The following is a 26,148-nucleotide window of genomic DNA, read 5'->3' on the forward strand; positions in this document are numbered from 1 at the left end:
TGGCTGACTTAGTACATTGCCTGAAGCAGCTTCCTGAGGAAAATGGAAGAGCAGCCACCAACAAGAGAGTGAAATACCCTTGTATGAGCTACTTGGGTAGTGGTCCATTTCCGAGAGCATTTCATTTGTTTACTGCTAGTGTAAACACCACCTGAGAGTGCTTAACCCAAGCAGCTCAATGTAGTGAGGAGTTTGATTCAACAAAAGGGCCTATTAATCTCTTCAGCACCTTGGGGCTTTGCTCTGTTTATATGCTGCATCTGTAGAATACTTTATTTATTCTTTTTCCTCTCCTGGTGGAAGATAAAAGATCTGGCAGGAAGAGAGATTAAACTGAAAAGTAATATAAAGGAAGCCTATTCATCTCCTGGGCACTCTGATTCGTAAAGGAAAGTGGTTTGGGGAGGATTTGATTGCTCATGGAGCGGTGGATACAGTGAGTTGTGCAGAGTATCTTTAAAATTTAAATGTCAAGTCTTTTTTTTGACAATCAATAAACTAAACATTTCGAAAGGCTGTTCTCCCTCCTTAAATACACAACAAAACCTAGAATTCTACAGAAGCTTATTTTACTGTAGAGAAGAGTAATTCTGACATCAGAAACATGCCATAAAATTTTCAACACCGCCTTGCTTCTCCTCAAGGGATGACTGTCACTCCTATGTCCCAGGAAGCCTGGAGAAGCTCCATGGTGACAAAAGACTTGCCAGGTCAAACTATTAAATAAGCCTCTGTTAGATTGAACAGACTGTGCTAATCCTTCATTTAACTTAAGCTGCCCAGAATGTACTCTGGGCTTTGCTTGCTTGCTCTTCCACTGTAATTGCTACTGTCTGAAAAACTTCCATATTTAGCTGTCTATCGTCTTAAGGATATTGGGTTTTTTGAATTAACTCTGATTGCCTCTCCAAGTTAATTTATTGGAAACGAAGAATCTCACAGGTTACTCTCTAGTTTACAATGTTATTTTAGGGGTTTTAGAAATTGCTTTTGCTCTGTCAAGAATTTTGGGATGCACTTGTGATACATTTAATAACACTGATTACTCACCAAGACACATTTCTTCTATATTTCCCTATCTACCTTACAATTCATGCACTGATTGCAAATTCCTCAAAAATCACTTCTAATTTGATATTACAGATCAGATCTATTGCAGAAAGTTGATTTTTGCAGGTTTGGGGCACATTTCCATCTTCTTCCTTCTCCAGGGGGTTTTGTGTAAACAGTAGCATTGGAAGTTGCCATACTGATGGAGCTGATTGAATTAATCTTTCAAATCTTCATGATAATATGATATTGCAAAAAGCTCAAATAAAAAGTAAATGGTTCATCCTTTGTTTGGTAGGACTTCAACAAGGTCTACCAATGGCCTGAGAAAAAGTACCTTTTAATACTATTATATGTAGATCTCAATCACAGTTGTAACAAACAACATAGTTTGATTTTTGCAAAGATTTATCAACATGTTCAATTTTTATCATTTGAATATTCCTACCAAATTCAGTATGACAATTCATAGACTTTAAGTTAAGCATGTATAGTTGCTTTTCATCAGAGCTTTTATTATCTATCTCCTCATTGGCACAGCATGATGAATCTGAGTTATATCATTACATCAGACAGCACAGATAGCCCAGAATCCAATAAACCAAAAACTGGCTTTTATCTTAACTGTACTTAGCAGAATTCTTTAAGTATTAATTCATTTCTTCAGATAAAAGACTACTCAGAATAATTTTTGATTAATCCCTGAAATCTTTGGAATAAAATAAGCATATCCCCTTCTAACTCCATGCAGACACTTCATTGGAATTCCTAGGTATATCACAACAGGGGCTAGACAGGTCATGAAACATCCAAAAATTATATTAGTGCAAATGACAGCAATGCATGGTACTATTTATTTGAAAATCCTATTTCAAATGAAGGTTCACATCCCAGCTCTGTGTGGGCAGGAATACTTAATGACTCTGTTTCCCTGGAACTGTGTTTTTCAAATTAGATTATAAATTTGCCCCCAAATGTTTAAGGCCATATGTCTCAAGTCACCCACAGACACAGTCTACTGTGAATACTTGTAATTTCAGAATTATTGCATTGTGCCAAATACATTCATTTTAAAAATTAGGAGACTTGGTGACTACAGTCGTTCATATTTCCAGCAATTTATGTGCACGATCTGCCACTGTTTTTTCCTCTAATTAAAATAAGGGTTTTATATCTCTTTACTGAATTGATATTAATGAAAAGGAGTTCTAATCCATGCCAGGTGGAGTGACACGCCTCTCTCTAATGCAGTTAGTAATTAGTCCCCTGAAATTTACACTCATTATTTTGAACCCTCTTCAGTTATTTCTCTGAAACAAATACTGTTATTATGTATTCATTTATGGTACGTGCTTCAAAACATACAATGGATCCTAAAGCTATTAGAAAATTATTCAAAGCAAAACAGCTAAAAAAAAAAGAACAAAACTAGGCTATGTTTTGTCACCTGTAACTGCAAAGCAAAAACCCATGTATTAAAACTCCACAGAACTAAGAACAAAGTCTCTTGTGTGGCTTTTCTAACTGGAAAATAAATCATAATTCCCTCCCTAACCTTTATGTGTATGAAAGCAAAGAGGGGCTAGGATATTAAGCATATTGCACTGCTGCTGACAGCAAAAGAGCTACAGACACAAGCAGATGAGCTCATGGAGAGCGTACGCCGACTCCTTGACAGTTGCTCTTTCTGCAGCACAAACAGGATCGACAGAAAACCTGAAAGGAAATTTTCTTTGAAAAGCAAAAAGAGATTCTGCATAGTCGTATCAGACAAAACTCTAACTACATAAGATCAAATGTTAGCTTTGTTCACAAACATCACTTGGGATGGGGGGAACAAAGGAAAGGTGGTGTTTTCCAAAGGAGTAGGTCTGTAGAAACTAAATATTAACCACAGACTACCGAGATAAAAATAACCCTCAAAAACAAACACTTCAAGAAAATGAAAACCAAAACACAACAGTGACGATACACAGACATTAAAGTCAGCTTTCCAAAACAAAGTCACTGCGACATTGTTCCACTATTCTATTCATCTGTAAAGCTGAGCAATAATATATGAAATGAGAGAGAACAGCAACAGTGAAATAGTCAAGGGTTTAGATGTCTCTCTCTCTCCTACTTCTGTGAGTAACTATTTAGAGACTGTACATAAAAACAAAGTAAAGAAAGATAAAGATGAAAACTGAAAGGACAGCAAGATCTAGAATATTTCTGGGAGTTCAGATGCTCAATTCAGAACAGCCTTGGTCTGTGTTTGGTTTTTGCAGCTGCAAGCTTCCTGAAGTACATATACCTATGATTTGTGATAATGAGACTCTCTCAGTGGTAGATTGCAATGCCATCAGCCAAAATTATTGGATCTATGAGGGAATGAGCGAGGGTTCACAGGATCCTGTGGAGTTCTGAGGGGCTGTCTGCATGATTTCTGGAGAACTATTGTTGATTTTTGCTGAGTTTTCTACAAATTTCAGTGAATGAATTATAGCATTTTCAAAACCATGGCACATTTACCCCATTCCTATACTGGAACAACTGCAAAGCACCCTTGCTAGAAAGGCACTTGGAGACCTTTCAAACTTCTCCTGGCGCAGAGTGAACTGCCTTGTCTTTTAGTGACTCTTCCCAATCAACGCAGCCCAGCACAGGACCCAAGTGCAGATGTTCTGCCAGCTCTGTGCTGTCTCTGTGCAAACAGAGCTCTGGTACCTTTGCGTCGTGTTCCCAGACTGGGAGTTTATTAGCTTGTCTTTGTCAAAACCACTGGAAAACATGAAACACAAGGGTAACGTCCTTGGATGAAAGAAAAGGTAAGGAAAAGCAAAAAGGCAGTTACTGGCCTGTAGTTGATAGGAGGGGAAGGAGAAAAGAGTAACAATAAAAAAAGAAGGTGATGAGTAAAAGGTAGAGAGGGGGTGTGAGTGCAGAACACTGAATTTTCTCAGTCATTTGTTACAAAAAGATCAGGAGTCTTTCCTGGAAAAGAACTATTTTAAGGACAGTAGTCCTGGGCATGACATGGGATTTCTGCTAGAATTAGAAAACTGCATTTTGCTTAACAGATGTCAAGATCATCAGTTCTGGGACCTCCACATCTGAAAGTTATGCACTGCAGCCTGCAAAGCGAAAGGGTTGTATGTGATCTGCAGCTCAAGTTTTATCTCAAGCTCTCTGTGTGGCAAAACAAAATGCTGCTCTCTAGATAATCAGAAATCAGGACTGTTTCACATTCAGTTATGCAGTGGCTAATTTCCACATGTCAGAAAAAGTGATGCTCTTAATTTTTTCATCAAGAATCAATTGTTAGGGTTGAATTTCCAGCTCCTAGGGTGATAGAGATTAGAAAGTATTGCCAAGGTGACCGATTTCCATATAACCTCATCTTTCCATCAACTCCTGAAGAGGCATTAGCAATGTCCCTGAATAACCTTGCAAAGCAAAAGCCACAAAGGACCAGACACACAGCATGACAGAACTGTGAGAAGTGGCAATTCACAGTGACGAGGTTTGTAACCCATGAAGCTAGACACCCGGATATATCTTACAGTTAAGCATCCTCAACACCTACCTAAAAGAAGGGTGTAACATGATAAACTGAGGAAAGCGGAGAAAATATATGAAGCCTTATACAGATAAGATAGTAGCTCCTATTGACATCCAAGTTTGCTCCTCTGACAGACCATTGGTTCTTTATGTTATCATATTGCCTGGATTTTTCAGGTAAAATTTGGGCTCTAGATGCATCAGGATATCTGCAAACCCGGGGCAAAAGACAACAATGGGAAGAAATAAAATATGATTACTGCTGTTTTACAGACGTCGAATAGAAGCACCGAGAAATGAACTGCTGTGCCTCAAGTCTAGCTGGCAGCACTGGAGGTGGAACTAAAGCTTTTCTGCAAAACAATTCCACCATCTCAGGCCTCTTTTTGTCATTTAACTCTTTCAGCATGTGAATAGTTGAGTGTAAAACCCAGGGCCTCCCCTTCCTGCACGCTGTCTCTCACTTAGCAAACAACAGTAACATTTTATTAGTAGCTTTGGTAAAAGGTGAGTCTGAAAGAAGGCTGAATAATTAAGAAGATCATGAAGTCGAAACATATTTATCTTTACTCACTGTTCTCAGAGAGTTCGACCATGTAGTAGAGAACAGGGCTGTTTCCATCAAAGGGACGCACCCAGGAGAGCATCACACTGCGGCTGTATGAGGAATTTAGAGTGGCCAGAAGATTCTGAGGGGAATGAGGCAGCTCACTGTTAAGGAAAAGAGAAAGGGAGAAAAAACAGCACAGAAAAATCAATCTGCATCTCATTCAGCTACAGTCTCACAGGCAGTTAAAGGCACACTCGTGTGATGATAGATATAAAACTACCAGCAGTTATCACACAATTAAATAAATGAAAGACATATCTGAATTCTTCACAGTTTTATCCTACTTGGAAAAAAACCCCAAAACAATTTATTCTGAAAGTCCCAAGGCTGATGCTTAGAACAGCTAATGGAAATGTTGCTAAATGTGGAAAAAAGCCAATTTTCATACTGTTTTTGATTGAGACAAGTTGGTCAATAAATTTCTCCTCTCACTTTTTTTGCCCTTCTTACAATGATGTCCTAACAATGTGACAGCAGTAATAGGTATAAACAGTAAAACACATGGGAGATATGATTTAGCATGGAATTTTTCATACTCAAGGAAGCAGAAGACATTGACACTATCCATATAGAGCTACTAATCAAAATTACCATATGTATTCTTAGGCTACAGAACAGCTTGATTTACTCATGGATTCAGGCTTATCCTGCCATGGGTAGAATCTTTCCTTCCTATAATAAGGATTTTTTTGGAAGCACCCAACCAGAAAATGTAGTAAAAATGCCTGCAGAAGCCCCATGGAAATACAAAATGAAACATTAAAAAACAAAAATAAAACAGCAGCTCAATTAAAATGTGTAATTTCTCCACATAAAGGCAATTTATGGAAAAACATTTCATTTGTACTCATTGGCTGAAAGTCAGAGGCTGCATGGTGCAGTGAGAAAACTAAATTCTGCTACACCCCTTAAATGCTGATCTGCATTAAGTGATAAGAGCCCTTCAGGCATTATATCTGAGACTGATTTCTGCTCCTTGTCATCCCTGTTCCTAAGGAGGAACAAGGATCTCAGAGTGACGGAAAAGCAAGGAGGACCAGTTTTCACCCATTCGATGCTACTTCTCCCCAGGAAAGCTGAGGGTAACCCTTCTTCACCATGCACCACTGCTCATCTGCTCTGGTCAGAGCAGAAAGCCACAAAGATACTTCACATGCTTAATTTAAAAACATAGTAATTTCTGGTTGTAATATATCATGCTACTGAAGGCTTACAGTTATTTAAAAACCACAACTCCTTAACCACTCACAAAAGTAAATACAGACTCTGGCTTTAAGCCAGAACAATAAATATGGATTTGGGTTTCTACTGGAAGACTGAGGAACATATGAAGAGTCAGACAATAGTTTTATTCTTTTTCTGATAAAACTGTGTATGCTTTTGTTTAAGTGTTTATGATGGCTACACGCTGTGGAGGCACTGACAAAAAAAAAAAGGTCAAAAAAATGGCAAGAAAAACACACAGACAATGAGACAACACAAGGAAGACACTCACCTGCGCACCTCTCCATCGGCTAGAAGGGCTGATGCTTCCTAAGGCTAAACCCAAGACTCAAGTCTCATGTTGTCTCATTTGACTTTAAATGCCCAACCAAATTAGCAACACAGTCACCCCAGGCTCCTTCTGTAGTAAACATGAATTGACACCTCAGGGTGTGATTCAGATCTTAACTTCATTAAGTCATTTGCTCAAGACACCTTGATTACAAGGAGTTTAGACTGACTAGACGTTCTCGCTTAGGTCTGGGCACACAGCAACCAGGCTCCAGACTTCTGACACACAGACAGCTAAGACATGGTCACTTTTGGGCTAGAAGAAACATCAGGCACAAGAAAGATCATGTACTGGCCCAACAGAAGCAGATTTTGAACAGAGCACTGCAAATGTTGGATAAACAAGTTGAGGGAGATGGGGAACCTGGAAACAAAGTAGAAGAGCAGTTGGCGTGCAAGGCAAAATGGCAGAATAAGCCTTGGATTTGAAAAGCTTAGAAGTGGGGGTTTAAGATATGGCCATTTACCCAGGGACTACAGGAGTGTGCTAGTTAATCTTGAATGAAACATTAAATTATAATAAACATTAAACCTCTACTACAATTTATCATTATGTCCTAAGCAAGCTGGTTGGAAAAGTGTTTTTGTGATTAAGCTGGCAAAGGAAATTACTGAATGAAAGAGAGTGAAACTTCTTGTTGTGACATGGCTCATGGAAGTCTCAGTCCCCACTTCATTTATCACCAGGTCCCATGGGGAAGAGCTCAGATGGGCTGTGGCTTCAGATTCTCCAAGATGATGCTTGAACAGGGAGCAAAGTAGGAGGGATGGCTGAGAAGGAGCTCACACAGCAAACTTATCCCCATGTAACTCTGTTTCTGGGAATGAAATAAAAACTCTTGGAATATATTAAGGATATTTTCAGGGTGTGCATTTACTAGTTAATCTTGTTTCCCCATACATTTAGAAGGGCTGAATTAACATAACAGCTCATTTGAGGGCAGAGGCTGCATAACTAAGAAAGACTTAACAGCTCAGTCTCTTTTTCTTTGAGTACAAGTCCCAGAAGACATTTGGAGGAGAAGGGACATTCCCTTCTTCATATTTTTTAAAGCACAAACTGAGTTTAAACATGGGGATTTTTATTGCTTAGGATTTGGGTTTAGTTGATTATTCTCTTAGGCTGACACAAAGTGATAATCAGTCAACAGCGTGAAGGAAACAGGCGCTTTCTGTTCAGACAGAGATTTGAGTAGCGTGAGCTGCAGCAGCCATACAGTACACCTATCTCCACTAATATCATATTCTTTAGCCATATGTGTCCACACCGAACAGCAACAGATGGTGCTTACAGATTTAAATCCCTCAAGGCAGACATAACAAGTGCCTAAGAAACACACCTGGACAGAAATAAATATTTAAAACTACAAAGGCATTTCAGCACAGAAGTGTACTTCTCTCTTTGTAGTATATAAAGAGGAGATTAATAAATAGTAATTCCTACTTTAGCAAGCACTTACACTTTGTCTCCTTCTCATTTGCTACCACATACTGTGTGGAAGGGATGATAAATGAGACCTGTACCACCATCATGAATATTCATATTCTCAAAAGAGATCATTGCTTCCTTTTTTCCTTTGAGAGAATTACTTTTCCTTGCTGCTAACATCCAAGAAATCATTGCAGGGAATGGTAATTTCAACCCTTCTTCAAGATGAGAAGAACCTCAGACTAGAATTTCTCAACACCAGGAAAGTAGATGAGGTTTAGGACAATAACACATGGGACACAGAACAGCCCTTGATCAGATATTGGAAGTTTGATTCCAGCATTATTATTTTTCTTTCATTCACTGAAGCCCCAAACAGGAAATATATGAAGGTTTTTCAATATAGGATTATCTTAAGACCTCATTCTAATGCTGAAGAGTTGCATGGAAGCAAGTTTTCCATAACTTACTTTGTATGATAGCAAAATACGTGTATGGACACTTTTAAATCTGTAATTGATAGATAAGCCCAGGGTTAATGGCATAGCCACTAAGGTGACCTGAGGGGACTCTGACAAAGCAATTAAAATAGTGGATTTGTAAGACAAGAACATGAAGTCATTGTCACAATCTAGGAGAGAAATATTAGCTAGCTGCAGATGATACATGTTCAAAACAGAAACCCTAATGTTTTGAGTCAGCTCATCACTGCCAGAGGGCAGCTGAAAAATTCACTCAGCAAACACATAGAGTGTTTTATAAAATTAGCTAAAAGCAGACTATTTGCTGAGGGAAATAAACCAGACATGGTTTGGAGAGATTTCTGAGAAAAATGGTCCAGCAGCAGGTAATTAGAGAGACTGTGACTGAAGAGGGGATTACTAAAAAGGCAGGGGAGATTAAACAAGTTTTCTTCTCAGTTTATAAAAAGCCCTACTCCGATTTCATAAACAATTTCCTAAATCACGTCCAACATCCAAGTTTTACTCAGGAGTTGGTGGTTCACCTGTTAGACCCAATAACATGGTGAGAAGTTGAGGCAGGAAGGCTAACGAAGCACTGAGCCCTGATGGCTTTGCTCAGAAAAGTTCAGAATGTTTTAAGTTAAGAAACACGGCATCTGTTGCTCAGGACTTTCCAGTTTATCTTGCAAAAGAATCTTCCAATTTCTAAACACAGGAAGGATTCTTCCAAGGCATCCATTAGTTTTGAGGCTTTTTGTGTCTCACAGGCCTGTAATGAGGTGGAGTTTTGAAATTAAAGGCTTGCAGATTTATTTCCCATTTCATTTTGTTGGTTACCACAAGCTCAAATCTACAAACGACTTAGGAAAGACTTCTGAATTTCATTCTTTCTTTTTGCTAAAAACACCTACATTTCTGATATACCTTCAATGACAGACACAATTTTATTTCTGAGTGCATTTCCGGGTAGTATTTCTCTCTTGAGTATCAAGTGCATTTAGACTCAGCAGTGAGCCTTGCCTCTTGGATGACATCTCAATAGAGAGCTTGGAAAAATAAACAGAAGTTTTCTTTCTAGTGAGGAAGGAATAATATATTTTCAAGTTAGACACCCTTCCTGTTTTCACTCCCTGCAGAAACGAAAAGAGATGGGCGATTGGAACTGAGGGATATGAGATCTGCATGAAGATAAATTTGTAATAAGGCATCATTTTCATTTGTTACTCTACATTGGTCTTACTGACTTTTTTTAGTAATCAAGCTACTTTTTATCGGATGCATTGGGAAGAAATTTGAAGTAGCAGCAATTACAAATACTCAAGTAAAAAGAGTATCAAAAATAATGTATAAATGATTGACAAAGGCAATACTGTGCACTCTTGGCAACCCACTGGGCTTTATTATAAGTGGTTAGCTCCCCTCTCCTGCTTTTGAAGAAGACAGAACAATAATAGTTCTTTCTCTGGTGAAAGAGAACGGAAAGAAGATGAACTTGCTGCCAGGAATAAATTGTCTATTTTTGTGTTACATTGTCCTCCCCATATTTTTGCATAGCGAAAGAGCCTAAAAGATTTTACTATATGTTGTGACATAACAGAGGCTTGTGCAGGGCTTTGATTTTCCAATAACGCAGCATTACCATACTTTTCAGTCACATTCATACAACAAAGATTCTTTAGTGTGGACTGCAGACAGGCTGATATTGAGCAGCAGGTATCATCAAGCATAGATAGTGGTAATTCTGCATATTTTATATACACTGAGAGCCCTCAGGATACTCTGAGCTGGAATCAGCAGTTTCCCTGTCAGGTGAGTGATACATTGCGATAACTTACTTATGTAGCTTTAGGAACACGCGGTTTTTCCTCTATATGTATTTCAGTATGGTATTTACAGGACTATAAAAGTAAGCTAAATGAAGCTGGGATGCTTTATAACATACAATTATTTTTAGGATCAAATCCTATGACTTGGAGGAATGCAATAGAAGCACAAGCTCATCATCAAAAGATCTGCAAATATTTCTGTACTTGCAGTCGAGAACCTCTGCTAGGAGAAAAAAAGTAACTAAAAAATTAAAATCTATCTCTTGCCGAAGAGAAACATCACTCGCAAATGTTTTACCTCATGCAAATCAAATCAAGTGATGTACATGAAGAATAAACACATTTAGAGAGAAGACAAATGAATGAATAGAGTATCTTGACTAGCAATTAGTTTCTGTGCCCAAGTACCATCAGTGCAAAATTGATGAGCAAGGTAACCTTTGGCTGTACTTTAGCGAGTTCTTCATTAGTTTTCTGGCTTTCCTTTTCAAATATTTTATTTCTTCATAGACACGCTGAGAAAAATGATCCATCCTGCTTGCACCATCAGTGTATACCAGGCTGCACTATCAGCGTATCTTCTTCTAGCCAGAAACAGTACCTTTTCCCCAAGCCTGTCTCTCAACAAGAGAAGACAAAGGAAGAAAAAGTTTTCTTTCCTTTTTTTTGCAGATTAGAAAACCAGACCACTCAGAGATTCAATAACTGAAGGTCACCCTGAAGGTCAATGGTTTTGAATTGAATCAGTTTGAATAGAAATCAGTAACAAACTTATTTGTGCCTTTGGAAATTTCTCTTGATCTGCCCAGAGGCAGAGGTGGGACATGCCGGTTCCTGGGGGGAAAAAAGGTGGTGAGACAATTGGAGTTGTCAGATAACGCTAGGTAGGCTACAATATTGTCTGTTGGTAGAGTGCTCCAGCCTGTAATTGGCTGAGAGGCCTCCTTTGAACATTTGTCTGACATTAGTGCTACTCAAGGCACTGAAGTGTAAGTGCTCATCGATGGGAATGTGCATGCCCTGTTTGTTAATGTTCTGCACAAGAGAATTATCTGGGAGAATAGGGAATGTTATAGATCTGTCATTCCTATACGAGCTAGAATTTAATTTAAGCTCTACTTCAGATATTTCCTTTCCACACATTTTCTTCTTCATTTCACTTCTGTTGTATCATGTGTATCTATTTCTTACAGATTTGTGCAGCTGAACCAAACGATAACGATGAAAGCTGCAAAGGGATGCAATGTTTTTGGCATTATTGCACTACCTGCAGCACTACTTGGAAATAAACTGTCACAATTCAAGGTATGATTGAGTGACTTAGCAGTTACCAAAGTCCTCTGAAAGAGTGGGTCTGATGTATTTCTTTAATTCCTCCAGGAAAAACAGGTTATAGGCAATCAGCAACAACATTGGAGGAAGCAGAGATACAGACTAGGAGCCAGTCCCAGTGCACGGAGAGTCAGCCAACACAACTGGAACAAGCTGGGGCGGAAGAAAAGCAGCCTCAGCAACATACATGAGATGTGCCTCTCCCCAGTTAACTTCTAGCCCAAGTTTTATGGAATATGAAACTGTTCCTCACTGGTCAACGGAGAACCAAAGTAAATACATCTGCTGTACTGGTTTGCATAGGGCATCTTTTGCTATTTAGAATGAAGAAAGAGTCAGACTGCTGAAGTGTCCAGCACACATTTACAGCTTTGCTTCAGAGTCCAAGTTTTCACATTCTTTTCAGTCTTTACTCTGTAATTTTCTGCCCTCCATTCAAAAACTGCCTCAGAGAAAAGCAAGTATGGTTATACAGTAGCAATATATTCTGAATTGTCTTCTGCTTTTGGATTCAAACCAGCAGTAAAATGCACTCCGGGAGGAGAGCTGAGGAGTGCTTAATTAGAGAAAGAATGTATGACCACTCTCTGAAAATGGGCATCTGATCTAGCCTTGGCACAGTCAGAACAATGCTGTAGCACATAGCCCTCTGCATAGCAAATCTCAGAGGTGAACTCATTACACTGCCAACATCAGAAGTTGCCATCTTCTCAGAGAGATCAGGCATGACCAGCAGAAACAGATGCAATTTTAGTGAAATTAAAGCATGCGGCACTACTCAAATAAATAAATAAGTCCACATAAAACATTACCTTCTTATTCATTCGATCTGCTCCACACATGTACCAAAACCACAGTTGTTGCTTTTAGTGATAAAAATAAAATGGAAATGCACTTCACCCCGGTGGAATGACAGAAATAGAAAATATGGAACCTCGTAATGACATTTTTATAATCCTTTTTCAGAACTGAACTTTAAACATTTTCTTGTTTTTATTTTTAGAGATCCTTTGGAATAAATAAAGGCATACATAAAAATATTTTTCCCTTGAAAAATTATGTATAAGGAGAATGCAAGAGTAAGCACTGCCTGTCCAGGGACCAGCTATTCTGATATATGTTTAGCAGAGGAAAAAATACTAAAAAAAGGAAAACATTTTCTTAGAATCTTGGCATCACAGCACAGCACCTGGTCTTTATGGAAAAGCCCTACAGCATGAGATGACAGAAGGATTCAGGTTGGAAGGGACCTCAAGAGGTTTCTGGTCCAACCTCCTGCTCAAAGCAGGGTCAACCATGAGAACAGACCAGTTTACTCAGTCTGGTCTCAAAAACCGCAGACAGTATTCCAGATGTAGACTAATAAGTGACAAATAAAACAGGGTAATCATGTCCATCAATCTACTATGCTCACGTTAATACAGCCCAGGATGTTATTAGCCTTTTTTTGTTGCCAGGTCACACAGCTGGCTCATGTTCAGCTGCTGTCTACCAAGATTCCCAGGTTCTTTCCAGCAGAATTGCTACCAGGCAGTCAGTGCCCAGACTGTGTAACTGCAAAAGATTATTCCTCCCTGATGCAGATGTTGCATTTGTCCATGTTGAATTTCATAAGGTTCCTGCTGCCCCATTTCTCAGCTTATCTAGGTTCCTCTGAATGGTGGTCTTGCCCTTGAGTGTATCCCAACTGTCCCACACCCATTTTGTGCCACCTATGGACCTGATGAGCATGCACTCCAACACCTCCTTCAGATCACTGATAATGATGCTGAACAGGACATGTCCAATTCGATTCCCCTGTGTCAATCCACTTGTTACTGGCTTCAGGTGGACTACAACCTCTTAATCATTATCACTCGAGCTCAATCACCCAACCATTTGGACATGTACATGTGGTGATTCAGAAAGATGCAGTTACTTGGAAGTAACTTGCAATGCTCCAGTTACTTGGAAGTCCAAGCAGCAGGGCAGCATGCAAAAGGGATGACACATTTCAAGGCAATTTAATTAGGAATGATCCAGGCCTAATTTCCCTTAAAAAAACCCACACCAAAAACTGAACTTACAGACTCCCCAGATCTCCTAGAAGAAAAATGCCCAAGGGCATCTGAAACCAAACATAGTGTATCTTTAAGATGGAATACTCACATCACTTCTAGTCGAGCCATTCTGGAGTCATTTCCTCCAAAAGAAATGACCTCACAGGTGTAGTCTCCGATGTCACCTGACCATGTCTGGCTGATAAGGAGGGTTCCATCTTTCTCTACTGTGATCCTGGAACTGCTGGATGGGTTTATTACAACACTGTCCTTCTTCCAAATGTACCTGAGTATTACAATACTTCAGTTAGTAATTACTCACAAGAACTTCAAAACAGATTTATTTGAACTGTGCTGTAAGAGATCAGCTTCTGTAATGACATGTTAAAATGACAAGCTCCTACAGTTCCTTGCAGGAACAGCGTCTTTTACAAATTTTAGTTTTAGATCAGTGATCAGAATGAGAAATGTAATTGCACCAAGTTACTATATATTTTACAAACAATACTATCTATTTTACATGGAAAAGGTGAAGTACTCATGTCTAAGTTCTAACGTCCACCTTATTCAACATTTTAAACTAGAACACTGAAGTTAACAGCTGAGGTGTTGGCCCACCGCTGCCAAGACTGTAATAACCTTAGACTGCCATGTTCACTAACATCTTAAACTGCTGTGCCAAGGTTTACTAGAGCTCATCCATTATAACACACACACACCAAATGCTGGAGATGTGTATTGCCCATGGTCTTACAGTTAAGTATTTCTATTTGACATTTTTACACCTATATTTCTCTTTCCAAAATTCTTCCTGCAGTTCACCCTTCTAGCACCCTCCAAGCTGTTCCTTGCATTTTCTTTCATTTGTGTTGCTCTCAGACTACATGAATTTTCATGATAAAGTTATTTTAAAATGGTGAGCTTCCTTTAAATGTTCTAGTGCAAATTTTCAGACAAATTTCTAGTTCAGACAAATTCTGTTTTCCTTTACACAGTTGAAGCAGAATATAGCCTCTAGTTACTGAGTTGTTTCCAAGAACATGGGCATCTCTTGTGTTGCTTTCATGCACCCCAATGTAAACACTTCTGAAATCCTACTCCTTCTCTTTGGCTTTTACTCTCATTAAGTATCAGCTTCTGACAAGTTGGTTTTATTGATAGTGTATTAACCTTGACAGTAAAATCATGGAAGGCTATATTGAAGTCATGAAGTGGAACATAGCTCATTGTAAATAATACATAAGGCTGAAATGGAGGATGAGGTTTATATGATTAATGATACAATCTACAACCTTATAATGCAGTAATCAGGGGTCTGGTGTTAAAATCTGGGGTCCTGAAACTTTTCACCTAATGCTATTCACATAACTTACAAAATTAAGCTCGGATAAACCACACAAACAAGAACTGACACCACCAACCTGATTGAAATTCTAGGATCATGAGTCGCTTCACATTGCAAAGTGGCTGTGGTTCCTTTGATCACAGTGCTGTCCTCAGGAGGGTGAACAATGAAAGTGCGATCTGAAAGGAACACAAGCCATAGTTCAGGTGAAATTACAGCATTTTGACTCAGGTATTCACTCAGAGAGCAGGCAACTGAACATTTGTCATTCAAAGCAAGCAGGCCATTCCTCTTCAAGTCTTTGCTGTGAAGGCTCCCCTCCCTCTAATGTCATTGTGTCAAGAAGAGGTGGTACGCTGTGGGATGCAGAGAAGCAAAAGCAGCAAAGGGCACAAGTCCGAGTCAGCAGTGATCTGAGTAGGAAGAGCACTAAAGCTTTACTCACTCTCACTTGTCTTGTGGTAAGTATCTACAGCAACTCCCTAAAGTCATAGGGTAGGCAAATATGTCTGTAATGTGTTACAAATGAACCTAAATATACGTTTAGTCAGGAAACAAGTCACACTGTTTGGAGTGAGGAAAACAAAATCAAAGAAAATCTGAATACAATAGGAAAATATCCATAAAGGGAAAACTTAAATGGCACCCTACGATCTCATCAAAATCAGGAAAGAGGTTAAAGGAAGAGGAGTTTCTGGTAGTCTGAATTTTCCCTATAAGAAAGATATGCTGTTTACTCAAATGTTTCAAAACATCTTTATTCAAGCACCTCCTGGAGACCCAGAACACAATAATTGCTGTAACTACAGCAACCAGATCTGGTGTGAAAGATCTCTATTATGCTTAACACACAGGAGCAGCAGCAGATAGCATCAGCTGAAGCAGGAAGACAACTAGGATGAGTACAGAAGATGTGTGGATAATGTTAATCAGTCCCAAATCCCTACAGAGATAATCAGTGTCTACTGAGATATCTCATACATGCAGGAAGGAATCATCAGCAAAATCAAGAGCTAACTCTAATAACATGGAATTTTGAGCATTATTCCTGATGTACCTCTGTATGCCTTCTAGCTTTACAATGGTACTGTTGCTACACAAATATTAGGTTATATTCACTTTTCTCTCTCCAGTGCAGTATATGAACAGGAACTGAAACCTTTAATACACACAAGAACCATGCCTTGCAAAATTAATAGGAATGATCTCCTTTATTTGATCCATACACCTGGATATCATTCAGTTTACAACACCCTGATACTTATCCCAACTCTATATTGTCAATAAGATATAAATTTGATGGCCATATGACACAAGTACATTACATTTACTGTCAGTATTGTTTTCAGGTATTCTCAAGTTCAAAAGGCAAAACGTTACCGATTTAATTTGCAGAGTCTTGGGATTAACAAATGTTAAATATGCGCCACACATCAGCAGCATCATCAGTACTTCAAGCACAGGGAAGGAGAGAGGGTCACAACACTTCTGTATTTATCATCAACTTAATTGTTTAAAATTTGGTCCCCCTAGCTCAGGGACCATAATTTCCTACCTTTAGTAGGAAAAGATATGCTACACTTAAATTTAACTGAATTTAGGAGTAACACAAGTGAACCTGTTGGATCAGACTCTCTATCCCAACAGAGGAAATAATAATAAAAAAAGGGAGAGATCAAGGGCAAACAGATGAGGACAAAATCATTTCATGGGTTGCCTTGTGCCATGCCAATCTGTAGGATGAGAGAGTAGCTGAAGTCTGCTGTACTTTGGTTTGGTTTCCAGCAGTGCCCGGGCCACAAAGAAATACAAAGGTATGAGGAAAATCATACCCATCGGAACTGCGGCCACAGCCTTAGTAACAGTGTGGGTTGGTCTATACTGCCTGCAGACTCCTGGAGGCAGAAACCAGCTTCAAATAGCCAAATCTACAAGTTAAAACGTCTGATTTACAATACAAGATTCGCCAAGGCAAAACCTGAGTAAAATTGTTATTGTGATTGAAGCTCTATTTGTATATGCTTCCTTTCACAAAATATAAAAGTTTATATGCATAATTTTACAAACAGAAAGGGTATTTGTGATAGGTTTCCTAAAATAGATACATTATTCCTATTAAATCATACAAGTATCTCTATTAACTAGAAAAGCATAATTACTTATGAAAATTTCCTGAGCACACAACAATAACTGATTAATACTTGATTAAAGGTAGACTTTAAACAAAGTATTATCCTTACTCCACACTGTCAGCATCACAAAAGCATTCAGAGCTCCTTCAGAGTTGACTGCACAGCAAGTATAATTGCCGGCATCCTGAAGGAAAACGGGTGTTATCTGGAGCCCTCCAGATTCAAGAAGAATGAACCGAGGAATCTGAACTGAGCCACTGGCTAAGATCTGGTTTCCTGAAACACAGAAGGGAAAAACAGCATGATTAGTGTCACGTAGACTGCATGGATTAAGCACTGCAAATCTAGTTCTTCCAAAAGACTATTATAGCCTATCCAGGCCACTGGCTCACAACGGCCCCACAACAAACCCTCTGCTCGCAGAACCAGAGAAACAAAGAAATATGCACTAAATGGATCTACAGAATCTCAATAATAGGAATGGCCAAGAAAACACAGATTATGGCTTTTCAACAACAACTTAATAACTGGCTACCTTTCTTCCATGAGATGGCAGGTTTTGGAGCCCCTGAAACTTCACAGGTTAGCACTGCAGTCATTCCCTCTGTAACCGTGGTGTCTTCTGGAGGCTGTATAAATGCTGGTTTAATGTCTAGAATAAAAAAAAAATTAACAACTCAATGCATCAGCTATCAGAAAGATCCTTTACCTGTTATCATGGACTACTTTACATTCACTTTATAGAGCTGATCATGGAGAAGGACATGACAATAATACATGAAAACCTTTCAGCGGTGACTGTAACCTTTCATTATTCATCTCCTAGGAATTGTCTAATTCAGTTTATTACCTGCATGGAAAATAAAAATCTATCAGTGCTTGTACATGTACAAGTAAGATGGCTTACAGAAAAAGGATGATAAAGCTCAAAATGAGTGTTTGGGGGGAAGTTGAGAAATCTAGATAAACAAAACTATTTTCTTTCATCTTCCTAACAGAGTTCTTAAAGATGAAAAGCAACTTGAGAAAGGCATTAACTTTGAAACTTAAATGTCAGCCAAAAGAATTTAGAACCTGAGTCTCGTTCAAGATATTTTCCAAGTTTCTTTCTTTCTTATTTTCCCCCAGTTACATTTCATTACATTTTTTTCCCTGCAGTTTCCTAGATATATATTGAACTGGGGCTTATCTATTTTCTGAGACCAGTAGGAATTCTGGTCAGTATGTGTAAACTGCACTTGGGCTAAAAATCAGCTTCCTGAAGACGAGTTATAGTATTACAGAAATGCCTGTTAATAACTGCTTTTAAAAGAGACTACTAGGTTTGTAATTCTTCCATAAAGAAGAGAGTACTTCATCAACAAAAGCATTTAATCAGACTTTTTGGACAAAAAACCCCCCCAAAACCAAAGGCATTTAACTTGAACTTTCCTTCTTTCCCCTACTAAATGTAGTTGGAGGCAAAAGGCAGATAAAATGATACTATGCACAATCATGAAGCAGTAGCTCAAATCCAAATTCATTACATTAGAGTAGAACTAAATTATGTAAGTATAAAGGAAAGACAGAAATACTTCACAATTAACCCTTCTTTGTTTTCTTTTCAGTAAGTTCTCCTTTTGGGGTGTGAAATAGGAGAGGTCACCTCAAGCCCCTAATATCATGGAAAGCTTTTTCTACAGGCTTCAGCAGATTGTGTTCAGGCCACAGAGGGCATTTTGGGGTACCCTACAGCTTGAGCAGCTACACTTCATGAAAAACAAGGTTTTGTGAGTTGAACTAAACAAGCACAGAGCAGTGGAGAAATCTGATGGATGTAGGGTCACCTACAGAAATGACAAAAGAACTCACTGATCTCGTATCACAGCCCCTTACTCACTCGTCACGTCCAGGTAGGTGTATGTCTGTATCTCCCCAGCTTTATTACTAGCAAAACACTGGAAGATTCCAGCATCCTGAGGACGCAGCGCGTGGATCCGCAACCCACCGCTCAGCAGTACTTTGTAGCGGGGGTTTTCCAGCTTGCTGAGGGGAACAGAGTCTTTATACCAGACCAGGGTGGGGATGGGAACACCTGTAAAAGAAAGAATTTCCACTATTAGTCTTTGCAAGGTATGTTTCAGGTAGTCAAAATACCCAGGCACTGTTATGGTCATATCCCTGGTTTCCCATCCTTCCACATCAATTATTTATATTTTTACAAGCTGCTTTTGATAAATGGAAGCTGCATCTTACATTATCAATGGTAATAATACACTGCAGAACGTGTGGGAATAAAACTAGCAAACAGTGAAAGGGAGAATGTTGAGCAAAAGTTATCAAATTACTTTCTTCACCCAATCACATTTCATGCTGCTACAAAATAAGATTTACGGCAATTTCACGTCGAAAGCCAGAATCACACTATTTAAACAGCAGCAGTGTGGCAATGAAGCAAGTCTGTAAGACTGTTCCATCTCAAATGAGATTCCTCTGTGCTACTGTAGCTAAGATGTCAAAATCTAAAGCAAATGGCAAATTACATCTAAAAAATGAAGTGTTCAACATGGCTGTATTCGAGTCCTAATTTGGCAGCTTAGTTTGAGGTGATGTACAAACAGTATGTTGCCCACAATGGGATAGCTTTGAATTATTATTATTTTTATTCATTCTCAAGGTTCACCTGTTACTTGAAAAATGCAGACATTAGGAGAAACAAAAATCCTACCCCAGATATAACTTAAAGTCCCGTTTATTCTTGTTTTCTTTCATGTGCACGTTCTACAAACCCTGACACAGTTATTTCACATATATTTTTGCTGCAGTCATATCCCAGTCAGCTAGGATGAAGTAGCTGTAAATTTATTGTATACAAATAGTGTAGGATTTTCTTTTCTTCAAGAGGTGTCAGGGGCCTAGAAGACTCATACACAGATGTTCTCGTCCTGCTCCTCATATGAGGCAATGTTTTATCTTTATATCCCAGAAATCCCTCACTGATCAAATACTGAGGGCCCTGTGCAGGGATCTGAAGTGAAGTAGATATTTTATTTGATCAGATAATCGCATGATCACAAAGGTATCAAAGCTGATTTAAGTTATCTCAGCCCCAAACATGGCATTTTCATAATCAGTAGTTATTTTTCAACACTTATAACTTAAAATCACAGAGCTTCAAATTCCCTTGTAATAAGGTAAAGAACTGTGGACTTAAATACATGGGTGAGTGAAATTTGCCCAAATAGAGAAAGGCAGGGTATCACAGAAGCATTAAGGATGGGATGTCACTGATGAATTGAGCATCTGCACACAATGAATTTCACTGCAATGTTGACAATGACTCAAGGTTCTCAGAGCGAAAGCACTATGGGAAGACCCATATTGTCATCATTATAATTTTAAAAATCTCTAAGTTAAATACTATTCTATTATACTTCCATTCATATCTTCTCTCAATGTACTTATGCTCTTTATACAGACAAAAACCACGTTAACTCCTAGAAAGGATATACAAATAATGTATAGAAGACTTGAAAAACAACATTCAATTGCTGCTGTTACTTTTATAAACATGTATCATTTACTACAATCACCTCTGATGCTTCTGTTCTACTGATAAAATAAAATGTACTCATAATCTAGAAGGTAATCATCTTGGTAAGAAATCCACTATGTAGAGTGCATTGTCTGATAAAGAATAGATGTAGTATGGTAGCTTGCAATAGGCATAATTTAAATTTCATACAACAGCCCATATACAGAATTAGTGTAAATTTCTATGTTCAGAATTCTCGGTGAGAGTGTTATTAATCTCTTGAAAATCCTCCCGGGCAAATACAAATTATCACTGAGTAATGAAGAAACAGATGATGCAAAATAGAATAGTTCTCCTGATGCTGAGAAGCCAGGAAATGATTTCAAGTTTAAATAATAGCAACTCCATTTTCCCACACATTAGACTTGATAGGAACCTAGGAAATAATGAAATCCTGCATTCAGTACACTCAAACCTTTAACATTGGTGTCATTCCATAAATCCCATTCTACTGAGAGTATTAGCAAACCTCCTAATCCTATAATCACTGTGAGATACACCTTCCTATCACCAACTCAGCTGACAAACTGAATATTACCATCTCTATTTTTCTACATTTCGGTTACGGATATCTTCTTCCACGTAAAGTTACGAGTCTGAATAATAGGATCTTATCTAAGCACTCTGATGCCTGTCAGCAGCATTCATTTGGGCTTTAGTGATCTTCCCACAGAGGTTTGTCTTCCAAGTTGTACACATTCTCTTTTATCATTCTGCCACCTCTTTGGCTATAAAAACAGTTAAAATCAGCTTCCTTTCTTCTCCCCCTCTCCTACCCCACAGCCTTTCCTCTCCCCATAACCCCAAAGGAATTTTGCTTCTTTTCCTCTCTAAACACTTTTGGTGAAAAAATTATGGACAGAAGAAAACATTTTAAAGACCTTTTAGATTATACCTTTCCAAGCAGTATCAGTCCTACCTTACTGTTTGAGAGACTACAGAGTGGCCTTAAAGACTAGTACTAATAAATAAAACAAGCTTATTTCTCAGCATGTATGCAACACTACTCATTTTTCACAGACAAATTAATCTAGTGTTATGGAGGAGAAGGGAAGGCAGGAAACTGAGACTCTGGTTCTGGCTTTGCCACCTTCTCTGTAACCCTGGGCAAATAACGTACGCAATCTGAGGTTCAGCTTCCCCATCTGTGAAACAGATCCTTGACTCTTTGCCAAATTTAACTTACTTAAGAACCTGGATAAAAGACTCAAAATATTCACTGTGTCATTTTTGTTATTTATTTTTTATAGCTTTCTCTAGATCCCAGTGGGCTACCGGGGAATCCCAAAAGCATCTTCCCATTTATTTGTCTAAACAGGTAGAACTAAAGTCCAATTAACTGCACTCCCTAGACAACCACCACCACTGCCTGCAGCTCTAAACTTTCTATAAGCAAATAAGAAAAACTATTTAAAGGAAATCCATTGGAAATGCAGGCAGTGACTGCTGAAAGATATACAGCAGAGCACGGTTACTGTGCAGCCTGATACACTGAAACTCCATTACAGGGAAGTATAAAGCTAGTCTGTGCAAGTTGCAATTTTATTTACAGTTAATCTCTGCTTATAGTGTGAAATTAATCTGTCTCTCACATTCAAAGTGCATCAAGACTTGGTAAATGGGCTTTGTGCAGAGAACTTGATGGGGCTGGGGGAAACACAATCTGTCTTCCTATTTGTAGCAAAGGTACAGGGCAGCTTTGCAGTTCCCTTAGTGCTTTATTCCAGCTCCTAGCTCGGAGCAGGGAGACAACCACCTTAATTTACTCTCTTTTTAAATGCTAGCGATTGCCAGATTTGTGCAATAATGGATCAAAACTCCTCCATGTTTAATATTAGTACCTGCCCCTTACAAGTCTGTGTCACAGGTACTCAGGAAAATAATCCAGGTGAAGACAGGTTTCCATGTTCCTGCACCACAGCAAATCAGATGTGCACTAGAAGAGTTCAGCAGAAATAAATTATTTTCTCTAGTAAATGGTTCCCATATCTCCAGTAAGACCTCATCTACTGAGAATGGCTGAGTGCCCTATTAATCCCCCTGGAAGATAAACTGCTCAAAGGAAGAGTTAGGATAGAAGGATGAGTTACAAGTCAACCTCTTCTCTCCCCAATTACTCCAGTTTTGAGGGTTTTGTTGTTTGTTTTGTCTTTTTTTTTTTTTTTTTTTTTGTAATACATGAACAATATTTGAGGCAGCAGATAGGTTTTTTTCAGCGACAGTGAGATAGTCCAGAGATTTTTCAAATAGTTGTGTAGGATTAAAACATTTTTCAAAAAAAACCTCAATGTTTTTTAACTCAATTTCTGTAATGATACAACACAGTTTCAATTCTGCTACTTGAGAAAACTTCTCCAATAAAAAAATGCTGATATGTTTGTCAAACCACACACTGAAACGTAAAGTTGGTGGCACACGGCCAGAATAAATGCCTATCTAGTCACTTTTCTTTACTTTGAAATTGCCTTGTCTTGGATGCTCGGGCACAAAATGCAAGAACAGCCCAAGGACAAAATGCTATTTCCACCTTCTCAGCTCCAGTAATCTGTGCTTTAGCTATTTCCTGAGCCAGAGGTTGCATACACACAGCTGTGTTTAATAGTCCTTACTGGATTTTTCTTCCATAAATTTTGTTTGTTTTTCCAAATAATTTTTATTTCTGATCCTAGCTACTGCCTGCACCAACGACCTCTACAGTTTATGCTTTCTGAAAAACTATCTTTGCTTTATGGTACATCTCCTATCTGAAAATTTAGCTCGGTGCTTCCTCCACTTCTTGCACTAAGCAATACAGAATCATCTTCTCCTCATGTTCCCATATGTCACTCACCCTTCAGTCATCTCTTTTTACAAAGTGTTCCAGTCAATTTAATTTTTCATTATTGAAAAACCATGGTAGACTTCTAATTATATCATTCCAATTTTTTTGTATCTTTTCTAGTTTTTCTCCAATAGAGTAATTCAAATTGTGTGAAGTATCTGAGATGCTGCCCCATGGATTTCTCTTATATTTTTCTCTTTCTTTCTTCCCAATACCTAACATTTTGAACCACAGCTTGGCACTGAACCGATGTTTTCAGAAGACCTAGTAATAGGTAATTTCATCTGTCAGTTTATGGTCCAGTCAGTTCAAATCATCAGAACCTTCTGCAACTCTTTTGCAGTCAGTTTTAATGTTGATTATCTTGAATAATTTTATATAACCAGCAAATATTATCATCTTACTATTCACCCTCTTTTCCAGGGCATTCACAAGTATGTTGAACAGCACAGGTTCCAGCAGAGATTCCTGGGGAACTCCACTGACAGCAGGTCCTGCTGTGTTCTGTTTAAAAAGCTACTAATTAACAACAAGACCTTGTCTCTTATAACCTGATAGCTTTGCTTCTATAAGAGCCTTTGGGTAAGAGACCTCATCAAGGGCTTCTGAAATTCTAAATCAACCAGAGCACCCTTACACACATGCCTGCTGATCGCACTAATGTATTTGCAAAGCTTCCCTCTAAAAAAGCAGTGTTGACTCTTTTCTACATAAAGCATAAAAATGCTGAAATCATAGTGGAAATAATATAATCACGCAATACAGAATATCTTTATTGGCTCTGATTTGGAGAAAGAACCCATCCAAACAAGCTGTTAGGTTTGGGTAGTTTTTTTAATCAAGGCTGTGTACTTTTTACCTCTGGATCTCATGGCATTTTTATGTGTTTTGCTTGTTAAACTCAGCACCAGGGAAAAAGAGACAACAAAAAGTTCAGTCTTTTGCCAAAGTCATGTAGCCATTCCGTGACACAGACAAACCTGCTCTGATCACAAGACTACGATGCCTCCTGTCTTTCTGGAGTACTAAAATAGGTGGCACTTCTATTTGTCTGGAAACAAATCATAAAAACCATTTTTGTTTAGGTCGATTTATAAACATTTGAAGTCTTTTATGTTATTAAAACACCTGTCAGTTAAAAACTGACTGTAATAATCCTCCTGCGGAATTCTTAACTACACTTAAATGTCAGAGTTACTGCCATTTCTATTCAGTATAAAAGTTCCATAGTTTTTAGGGAAAAAAAAAAAAAAGATATTTGAATTGTTGAAAATATTGGTTGCTTGCATTGCAAATGATGGGTTCCAAAATCATACTTTCACTTCAGCTTATTTTCTGGCTCAGGACACTGATGTCTTTTAAATAGTGATAACTATGAAGCAAAGGCAGGCTACTAGAGGGAAAGGAGCAGAGGTTGCAGTGACCAAACATGAACATGCCAGCATTACTCACGTCTAATTAAACTAAACTACAAGGACCACCCAATTTTCCAAGGGGAAAGGCCACCCCGCTCCCTTGTACATGGATCTGTGATAGCTAGCAACCACACTGAGGCCTCAAAACATTAGCAGCTGGTATAAGATGTGTTCTCCAGCACAGGATATACATGTATTATTAATCCAGGTTTGAACACGTCTGCACACTCACCCATCGCTTGGCACAGGATGTCCACGTCTTTCTCCTCTTCAGCCAAAATCACGCTCTCGGGCTCAGCAGTAAAATATGGTGGTTCTTTAGAAGGGGGAAAAGAAACAGAAGTCAACAAAAAAAGCCACAACAAAACGAAAAAAAGCTGTTGATTTAAAGATATTCATCATATAGTCTCCACACGTGTTGTATTTAATACAGTGTATTACCAACAGACTAGCTTGTCTAAGCTTGTCTCTATTTGGAGGCACATTTTTGGTAGTAAAAGCATCATAAAGCCAGCAATTTTTTGCTATGCTGAGTATGAATTCCAAAAAATCAAGTCAGTGTAAGGTAAGATTTAGGGGTTTGCACTGCAAATTAATACTCAGAGCAGGGGCTACTTTTCATTTTATAGGTCTGAATCATGAAATATTTTAATTCTTCATTCAGAAGGGCCCTCCTGAGAGGTTTATAAAGGTTTATATTTACAACGTAGTATTTTATAGGATGGTTTGCTTCGGTACCTAAACTAAATTCCACCTTGTGAAGGCATGAAACGTCAAATAAAGTGCCATAACATGTCAGAGGGCTGACAGAGGATAAGTGCAGCATAATTAAAAAAAATTTTCTCAACTGTTTTATTTCTTGAAAGCAAACAGATTTAATGCTTTAATTGAAGTTATAGTAATAATCATAAAAATCCACACTTTATCATTAGGACTAAAGAAAAGATATTAGATGTTTAATTAAACAAAGGCAATATTCCACAAATTGTAGAGTATGCTGTCATGTAACTCTTC

The 26,148-nt window shown here is 38.4% G+C and overlaps 1 protein-coding gene across 1 annotated transcript in view; it reads right to left on the reverse strand.

Moving 5' to 3' along the window:
* LOC104523909 (protein sidekick-1) overlaps positions 1-26,148 on the reverse strand; it is a gene marked incomplete at its 5' end in the record, with an annotated part of 288,170 nt that overhangs the window by 120,849 nt on the left and 141,173 nt on the right. Inside the window, 7 exons of the mRNA XM_029084663.1 lie at positions 5,168-5,304; positions 13,957-14,133; positions 15,269-15,371; positions 17,433-17,600; positions 17,860-17,976; positions 19,204-19,398; positions 25,367-25,450. Of these exons, the coding sequence (XP_028940496.1) occupies positions 5,168-5,304; positions 13,957-14,133; positions 15,269-15,371; positions 17,433-17,600; positions 17,860-17,976; positions 19,204-19,398; positions 25,367-25,450 (981 nt within the window). The remainder of the gene's footprint in view (positions 1-5,167; positions 5,305-13,956; positions 14,134-15,268; positions 15,372-17,432; positions 17,601-17,859; positions 17,977-19,203; positions 19,399-25,366; positions 25,451-26,148) is intronic.

The sequence above is a fragment of the Antrostomus carolinensis genome, unplaced genomic scaffold, assembly GCF_000700745.2.
Source record: "Antrostomus carolinensis isolate BGI_N321 unplaced genomic scaffold, ASM70074v2 scaffold534, whole genome shotgun sequence".
Lineage (NCBI taxonomy): Eukaryota > Metazoa > Chordata > Aves > Caprimulgiformes > Caprimulgidae > Antrostomus > Antrostomus carolinensis.